Source organism: Lottia gigantea (assembly GCF_000327385.1).
Source record: "Lottia gigantea unplaced genomic scaffold LOTGIsca_32, whole genome shotgun sequence".
Classification (NCBI taxonomy): Eukaryota; Metazoa; Mollusca; class Gastropoda; family Lottiidae; genus Lottia; species Lottia gigantea.
In genome coordinates, this window is record NW_008709073.1 from 746,732 (window position 1) to 756,436 (window position 9,705).

General features: G+C 34.8%; 2 protein-coding genes across 2 annotated transcripts in view; both read left to right on the forward strand.

Moving 5' to 3' along the window:
• Positions 1 to 870, forward strand: part of LOTGIDRAFT_162043 (hypothetical protein) — a gene marked incomplete at both ends in the record, with an annotated part of 2,645 nt that extends 1,775 nt beyond the window's left edge. Inside the window, one exon of the mRNA XM_009057981.1 lies at positions 428 to 870. Within this exon, the coding sequence (XP_009056229.1) occupies positions 428 to 870 (443 nt within the window). The remainder of the gene's footprint in view (positions 1 to 427) is intronic.
• An 848-nt stretch (positions 871 to 1,718) lies between these two features.
• Positions 1,719 to 2,496, forward strand: LOTGIDRAFT_162044 (hypothetical protein; the record flags this gene model as incomplete). Its single annotated transcript, XM_009057982.1, has 2 exons — positions 1,719 to 1,940; positions 1,999 to 2,496. The coding sequence occupies 2 exons, from the start codon at positions 1,719 to 1,721 to the stop codon at positions 2,494 to 2,496; spliced, it is 720 nt and encodes a 239-aa protein (XP_009056230.1).
• Between the last annotated feature and the right edge of the window lie 7,209 nt (positions 2,497 to 9,705).

Below are 9,705 nucleotides of genomic sequence, written 5' to 3' on the forward strand. Positions count from 1 at the left end.
TTGATGCCTGCGGTCGACTCTGAGGATCCCACAAACACATGTCTGTGGGTTTCAACGTAGTTGTGATGTCACATGACATGTTGTGACGTCATAATGGCATTATTTCATGACTTCTTATGTAATACACATTATTTTCATTCCGTACTAGTTAGAGTAACATGATAACATGAATTTGTGGTCTTGTGCATGATAAAGGAGCAGGTAACAGAATACGCACCATCTCTTCAAATTTAGAGACTAATCCTTTAATGCAAGGGACTATAATGAAGATTAGAGTACAGTATGCTGGTATGTGGACAGACAAAGAAAGAGTCATTTTGCAACAATCTTTAGTATTTATGGAAAATCATTAAAATTAAATTTCATTTTACAATGAATATTGTTTCTTCTAATGGTCTTTTGTGTAATCCTCAATTTGTTGATCTAGTGGATAAAGACAAGAAAATCAGATGGAAATGGGGATCAGAAACTGCCCAGAAGGTAAAACAGCTGGAGGAGGAGTTTCTATCTACTGTAAGAGCAAGCAAGGATATGGCATTAAAGAAGAAAGAAGAATTGAAATTAAAAAAGAATATCAAAATACTACAGGTTCTTGAAACTTGCAAAAGACACGGTGGGCCAGTAACATCTTCAACTATACCACTTCTGGAAAGATTGGATCAGAGAGAGTTATTGAAAGAAATTTTTTATTTGAGGAATATAGTAGCACCTGATATTAGACAGAAAAAACGAGTGAAATGTGACACGGGCAATTTTACGTATGAAACGTTTTCCGAGAAAGAATTGCGTCAGATAATAAAATGTACTGTATCACCAGAGTTTCGAGGTTCTTGCGATGTTGAGTCACTTCTGTTGCAATTGTTAAAATAAAATTTGTTTCTATATGTGTAAACAGCACACCTTTTTTATAATTTGAATGTGTCTGGATAGCTATTTAATTCTTATTAATTGTTTAATATTTCTTTTTACAATAGGTGTTGGATGTTGGAATACGTTTTTTATTGTTTCATATGGGTGTTGTCATATTTTACTTTTAGCATAGTATGTGCTACTGTAGTGAATGGTGATTGTATGCTGTAATATTCATATTTGGTTTGGATGTTTTTACGTGCTTTGGATTTTATCATATTTATATTCAATTTTATTTTAATGATTTTCCATAAATACTAAGATTGTTGCAAAATGACTCTTTCTTTGTCTGTCCACATACCAACAAACTGTACTCTAATCTTCATTATAGTCCCTTGCATTAAAGGATTAGTCTCTAAATTTGAAGAGATGGTGCGTATTCTGTTACCTGCTCCTTTATCATGCACAAGACCACAAATTCATGTTATCATGTTACTCTAACTAGTACGGAATGAAAATAATGTGTATTACATAAGAAGTCATGAAATAACGCCATTATGACGTCACAACATGTCATGTGACATCACAACTACGTTGAAAACCCACAGACATGTGTTTTTTCACATTTAGCCAACAAGAAAAAGCATCACGCATCAAACTTTAACTTAAGGTTTTACTCTAATCACATTAATAGCATTTGGAAAGTCCAATGTGGCCAGAAAACTGAAAGACGAGTATGAAGTATTTAGGCAGCTACGCAAACATGAAAAATGTTCGACCAAAGTAAAAGGCGGTTAGAGAATTCAACTACAGGATGACTCTGAGATGTGAAGTACCAGCACGAAATGGAGGAGTTTTACAGTGTGTAGATGACCTCGGAGGACCAAGCGTTTTATGAGGACAACTGCCAAGGCCAGTATATTGCAAGATGTTCGAACACCGTTTCACGAGATTGGTTGAAACGGAAGGAGAGAGATGCTGAGAGAAAAATTTCGGACGATGCTAAACGGCAACATATGGCAGAAGAAAGAAGAACTCAGCAGCGTCTGAATTTTCAGGAAATGGCGGCAAATTTGAAGGATTGCGAAACTGTAAGTGAAATTCGGAACCCGAATTAAAGAAATGCACGAATAGGGTAATCCACCCCAGCAAGGGGCTCACAAGGAGGCCAGAAATATTTCAAAACCAAGATGCAATAGCACATATTGCACACGTAATGGTCTTGGTTGTGAAATGGTAACAGATGATAGACGCGCAAGTATTTTGTCGACATTCTATGGGCTTGTGTCGTTGTGTGATCAACGTTTGTGGATATTAAGACATATCAAATCAAGAAAGACATCCACATCTAAAGAAAACAGTAGAAAAACACGAACAGTAGCCTTTTTTCTTCTTCTAGATGACAACGGAGGCACAGTCCGTGTTTGTCGTTTTCTATTTTTAAACACAATCAACGTTACGGATAGACAAGTTTCGACTGTGCTCATTAAGACATCTTCTACTGGAGCTGTGGAACAGGAAAAAGAGGAGGTCGTTTGGCTCGCCAAGCTGCTAGAGATGTCCGAGTCCGTGGAAGATTACCATAAAGCCAGAATCAGATTAAATGTACCGATTATGAAGTTCATACGAGAGAAAAAGAAGAAGTGAGAGGAATCAAACAGCACATGAAAGATGAATCTGAAATGGGTGATTTTGTAGGTTGTTTTGACCTGCAGCAAGTTATATTTTTACTAAGAAGCGACAGGGGGGAATTGTTACTGTTTATACCTTTAGAACGAGGGGATTGGCAAACGTGGGGCCAATGAAATAAGCTCTAACCTTTCAGATTTTCTTAAGAGGTGTGACCGGGAAGGGTTTAAACGTGCCCATTTTTTCTGTGACGGATGTGGAGGGCAAAACAAAAATTCTATTATCTGTGCTATGCTTCATCATATTCTCTCCAAGTCAAAAAATCTGACTGAAGTAATTGTATATTATTTTGAAACAAACCATGAGAGTGATTCTGTGCATAGTGTTATAGAGCGTGCTTTAAGGAGGGTGGGCGATATAACTATCCATTCACAACTATCAGTACTGATTAGAATACCATATGATGCTTTTGAATTTCAAGCCGAACATATGGATTTTAAGGCACTTGGACAATCCTTAGGAATTCTGAGAGCGCGTCAATCTGTGGATGGTGTAGATATTAGATGACCAGATATTAGACAGTTAAAACTTATAAAAAGCAAATCAAAGTCAATTTTTTTCAAATTATTTCACACAGAAAGTCAGTTTCATGAATTATTACTTATGGATAATCGCAGGGGAGATTCTGGTCTTTCTATCAATAAAGCCTACAGCAAACCACGTTCTATACCGGAATCCAAATACAACGATCTCGTGAGCTTGTGTTCTGGACCACACCCACAACAAATTGCATTCTTTAAGTCATTTGCTTATTCCTAAATTGTGGTCAATTGCTAACGAAAGAGTATGTTTCGTGTGGTTTGAAGTAAGTATTTCTGATGTTTGGGGTAGTTACATAGCTAGACTACGATATATGGTTATTTATGTCCAATATTTATTATAGTATGTTTAAAACCATTGAAATTCACTATGAATAAAATAATTGTTATTTAATTTTTCTTTAATGTATTTTTGTATTTAAGACTTGTATTCTTAATTTATAACTTAAAATTGTTTTTAAAAACTGTGTGTAACATAATAAAGAAATTGTGCCTATATATAATTAAATCGTATAGTTGTATCGTTTTTCCTTATATGCATTTTTGCGGACCTTGCCTGTTTAAAATGGTAAGTTTAGCATACACATTGCTAAAAAGTCAAGTTTATTCATATTTTTAATGATACATTACTATAACAATATAGAGATATATTGAAGTCATATTTGAATTTAACAAAGGAATTTAATACTAAGCCATCGGCAAAAAATCATAATTCCATAATGGGTTTGGTTCTGCAAAGACAATTAAAAAAGCCTAGAACGGGACGTAACTCTGATATTCAAATAATTAATTACGGGACGTAACTCAGTAACAAAAGTTTCCAGATTACACAAATATAATCATATTCCATAACTTAATTACTGTAAAAATTATGTATATTCGACGTTTTTACTGTAGTATGAAAGAAAAATGTTTTTCTGCAAAGCGTCGAATATACATATTCGACAGTTTGCGAAAAAAAATTATCAGGAAACAGCCAATTAAATTTTCGGGAACACTGTCGAATATTACCCCTGTTGAATTAATATGTGTAGGCCTATTGTTTTTCTCTCCCTATTCCAAACGAATACGAGTTGATGAACATGTAACATAATAGTTCAACTCTGTTTGCGCCAATTATTTTTTGAACATACCACCAATAACTTACAAACAATGGATGTTTAAAAAAGACCCAGAACTTTAAACACACTTTTCTCGTTTTGACGTCAAACACATATTCATCGGTTCGCCAGAAAGTGAACGAATTATGAAGTCCTAAAAAATGCTTTTCTTAAACGGTATGAATTAACTGCCGATGGATTTCGTCAGAAATTTAGATGGTAAGACCGAAACAGGATGAGTTCGCAGGACCATTCTTTGTTCGCCTTGGAAGATAGATGATTCTGGCAAAGTAAGAACAGTGTCCTTCTTCTGTAAAAGAAATGGCAGAAATAGCAGATCGATTCATGATAGCACACGGCAGGTATACTGAAAAGGGCAAGGAAATGAATGTAGTAAAGATGTTAGTAATGTCTATCCAAAAAGATGTTTTATTTGTAGGAAAACCAAACATGAAATTAAGAATTGTATTTTATCAAGATTAGGTCAAATGCTGCATCTGTATCTGTAGATTCAGAACGAAATGGTAATAAAGTTGTTTATAATAGTAACCAGCAGAAACCTCGTGATGTAAAACAAACATACAATTTCGGAGGAAATAGTGTTAATAAACCAAAGCATCCAGCAATGAAAACATCAGCTGTCGATGCGAATATTAGATCCTTCAATCGGACATGGCTTTCTAAGGTTACGCAGGTCCTGATCGACCATTACCAAACCACACTTCAAGAGAAGCTGACCACCATTCGTACCAAGTCTTTATCATTACCTGCTGTCGACCGCATCGTTTCTCATGCCCTGTCCTGGGCCCGTCGCTCCTATGGAAAACGTCTCAATCAAGCTGTAATCACCAAATTTTACCAGACAATCAACGAAACCAAAGCCAGAGTAACCATATCTCTATTAACTAGAATGGACACTACACCTGCACCAGTTAGAGTCACCACCCTATCGAACCAAACCCCTAAACGAGAACATCTACTCCTAGTCCAGCAGACATAGGTAAACGTTCTCGCAGAGAGGGCATCCCCTTCTCTTTTCACTTTCAGACTCGTCTTCCCTTTCCACGCCATGTGAATCTTCAGGATCCGCCAACCTTTCTTCCTTCTGTGCGTTTCAGTACCAATCACCCCGTCGACAACCATTATATCCGCTACCAAACCCTATTATCACCAAACCAAGGACAAATCATTATGGAATCTACCTGCTCTGAAGAAATCTACCTTAATTATTGGATCATCTAACCTGAATCGAATTACCAAAACCAGTTCAGACACTGAAATACATTCTTACCCCACTGCCCAAATCCATCACATACAGTCCATCCATACAACCATGATCCCAAATCTACTACCGTTATTCTGCATGTAGGCCTCAACAACCGTGATCAGCTACCAAAGACCTCTTTTAACCAAGCCCAAAAATGACTCCCTACAGCCAAGAAAACCTTCCCAAACTCCAAGATCATCTTCACATGTATACCCATCTCAAGCACAACAGAACCCTAGCACCCTCACCAACATGATGATGGAGTCCAATACCAACAGCGCAACAATCTTACCATCCTACGAAGAAGAGTTCGAACCAGTTGATAATCTTCCTTCTAATGTCTATCGACGTTTCTTCTAGGTATACGAATATCGATAACACTACTGGTTTAACGGCATTTCGTAAAGCTTTTAATAGAAACCTAGATCCAAACAGACCCGACGATGCAATTCTACAGTTTTTAGAGATTTGTCTCAGTCGAAACGATTTCACATTTAAAACATATTTACAAACTTCATGGACAGCTGTGGGCAAACGATTCGCCCCTTCGTACGCAAACCTTTTCATGGCAGAGTGGGAACGTGAGGTGTTGCCACTATGTCCATTTGACCCACTTTTTTACGGACCCCTTTTGGATGACATTTTAATGGTTTGAAATTATTCTATCGAACAGTTTTGGGAATTCTTTGAAATTCTCAACAACCACTATCCTTCTATCAAACTAACCGCAAACATGAGTGACAAAGGCATAGACTTTCTCGACACCACTGTCTTTAAGGGAGATTCCATAGCAGAAACAAATAAACTGGATATTAAAGTGTATTTCAAAGAAACTGATCCTTATCAACTCTTGCACAAGAGCTCCTTTCACCCAAAACATACCTTAGAGCGTGGGTACTCTAAACGATTCTTACGAAACATAAAAATTGCACTTTAACACAGATAGCAGCTAAAACAGGCTTTATGCCACAGTACCTCCAGATGTAAGGAGCGCTCCATGTTTGTCCAGTAGATGTAAAACATGCCCCTTTATATCAGAAACTCATTATTTTAGTAACTCTACGAATAAAAGGTACCCGTTCCAGGAACATCTAACATGTGAACATTCGAATGTAATATATTTAATTTCATGTAAGAAATGCCCCAAACAATATGTAGGAGAAACTAAGAATAATTTCAGAACTATTTTAATAAACTAAAAACAATCAGTACATAATAACAGATACTATACTTCTCGCCCATTGGGTGAGTTATTTTTTCTAATTTCAGATCAGAATCAGAACAGAAGAAAACCCAGTATCATGACCCTTAATCCCAATTTCTAAATAAAGTATCTGTTCCACCTTAGGCCTGTCCATTTGGCAGAATCAACCCCTCCCTTCCCCGAAATTTAATAATTCAGTTAATGCTTGTTTTCCTGATGATGGTATAGACGAAAATTTCATATTTAAGTGCATCTTGTAAGAGAGCTTCGGCTTATAACAGTTCAATGCCTATAGATGGATACATAAATGATGTTAAGATAAGTGTATTACGAGACACTGGATGTTGAGTGCTGTTGTGAAAGATTCTCTTGTTTTAGATATACATAAGTATACACAAGAGAAATACAGAATTTTGGCAGATGGTTCGATTCGCTGAAATTGATGTTAACACACCGTATTTTACAGGCACTTTGCAAGCTCTATTGGCATGGAAAACCCTAATTGTCAAGTGCAATAACTCAAAAAGCGTTAATCGAAAATTCGATCTTGATGAAATGAAAAATGAAAACTGTTGTCTCTATTGTGCCCACAGGAAATGTTGACGGACGGACGGGACGGACAGGACCGACGGACAGGGGCGACGACAATATACGACCACATATTGATGTGGGCGTATAAAAAGTAACTACCAAGATATTATATTTTATTAATCCTACAACTTAAAACATTACAATCAATAAATATGATGAAAACCTAATGCCATTTTCTTATGTTATGGAAACAACTGTTAGTCTACATGAAGGGTTGTGAGTGAGAATCAAACAAGAAAAATAATGCTATTGCCATAAACCAAACAAAGATGTAAATATATATATTTTCATGTATCATGCTTTTTTGTTTAAATGTGAGGTGAATTCTTTAGAATTGAGTTAAAAGACGGAAGTGCAAATGTTTCATTTGGGACTAACAATGGATAATGTCCACAGAAAATATGACTTATGCAACTCAGTAGTATGAATATTATGTCTTAACTGCATTCAGTATTTTGTATTTAAAACCCAATACATAAGATCAAGTTATAGACATTTATTGTCTTACTCATTAATGTAAAGTGGCTTATATAGGACAAACTTAGGTGTATAAGTGGGGATAAATGGTAAATAAACACAGTAATGAATTGTTCACCCAAGTCATACATACAAAACTTGCTGTACCAACTTTTATGAGCCCAAAATGGTTACTTATTACACATATTTTGATGGCCATTTTGAAAAAATCTGACACATTTTTCAAATCTAGGTTTCCATACCTTGTCAAAAATGAAATGAGCATTAATCTATCAATTTGATACTTGTGATAATGATAATGATAAAATGCAATTGCCTTCTTATTGCTGAGGAAGAAATTTTATAATGATAATTTTCTTAATGGGCATGCAAACTGACATGAATTTAGATTAACAAAATAAGATTTATGAATTAAATTAACAAATTATTATCTTTTCAATCAAATCACAGCTTTTAACTCCAAGACCTATCATTTATCAAAAAAAGAAAGTATGCATATGAACGAAAATTTATAGCTTTGTTAAAATGTTAAATTTTAAATCTTTTCCACATAAATTAAAAGCAATTTTTATCTTAAAAAAAAAGAACAAAATTACAACTTTCCAAAAAATTGGAATATTCCCATAACCAATAGATTTCATAATTTGTTCTTAAATGAAAATTATTCTGTTGATGAAGAACATAATGATGAAATACAATCAGACTAATACTTAAAGGAAAAGTAAGATTTGCGAATTTGATTAAATAAATGCATTCTGAAGGGTTTTATTCTGATCGACCATGAAGCCGGTTAACTTGCAAACAATAACGATATATGATGTGACATCATAGATTTTTCATATTTATGTGTATGCTATATTAAACAGCTGCTTTCAGGAACAAGAGATTTTGGCCAAAATAGTCATTTTGATCGATTCTATGGGGTAGAAAATTAAAACATTATTTTTCAAAAGAAAGCTCACTTTTCCTGTAAGATATGCCAACTTAAGCATGGTATGCAGATGGAAAAACAAGAAACTTTCATTTAAAAACAAGTGGTTGCCTAGCAAGATATGCCCACTTTCCTGATACATTTTCAGTATATCAAGGGCGGTCATCAATCATATCAAAAATCTAATTTGTGCAAAATATTGTTAATTTAATCAAACACACATTATTTAATAAAATTCTGACATAAACTGTCATCTCTGTCTCACAAGCAAACAAAATTTTGATGTCAAGGGCAATAACTCAAATTTTGTTGATTGAAATATGTCAAATTCAAACTAAACTAAAATCTCATCATTATAAATATTCACACCAAATTTCATTTAAATGGGATAAAAAGTATAGTCTTTATTGAGTTCGCAAACAAATTACAGTAGCAACAACCTCAACCTTCAGTTATACACTTCTTAAGAACTTTCATTGTGCCGACAATGAACAATAAAATAATAATAATAGTTCACTTTTATGGCGCAAATTTTTTTTCAGGTTTTATTGCGCCCTCTATCAACATATTTGTGTGAATGGAGGAAATAGTAATATACAAGAACTATTTTAAGAAAGTATTTCGGTTTTTCGTAAAGATGTCGATAAATTTTGAAAATTGTAATTCGGATGGTAAATTGTTCTATAAGACAAGAACAGAGTAAGAAAAAGCTCATTTGGTGAATTTGAGGTTAACAGATGGTATGCTTAACAAACACTGATTTGAAGATTTACCAGGTTTTGTCGAAATCCAGCAAGAATTATGCCTTTTAGTGTTTTCTAGAACAAGGGCAATACCTCATATAAAATATTTTCAATTTGATCTTCAAAAGGGTTTATCCATGGTTGATAATGAACAATTTCAACAAGTTTCTTTAAAATTCATCAAGAATTGTGCCTTCTAAAGTCCATACAAGCGATTGTGGACAGACAGACAGATGAATGCATAACGCCAATATATGCTCCACATTCCATGTGGCCGTATAAAAAGCACCTCAAAATTACTGGTAAGTTGGTTTT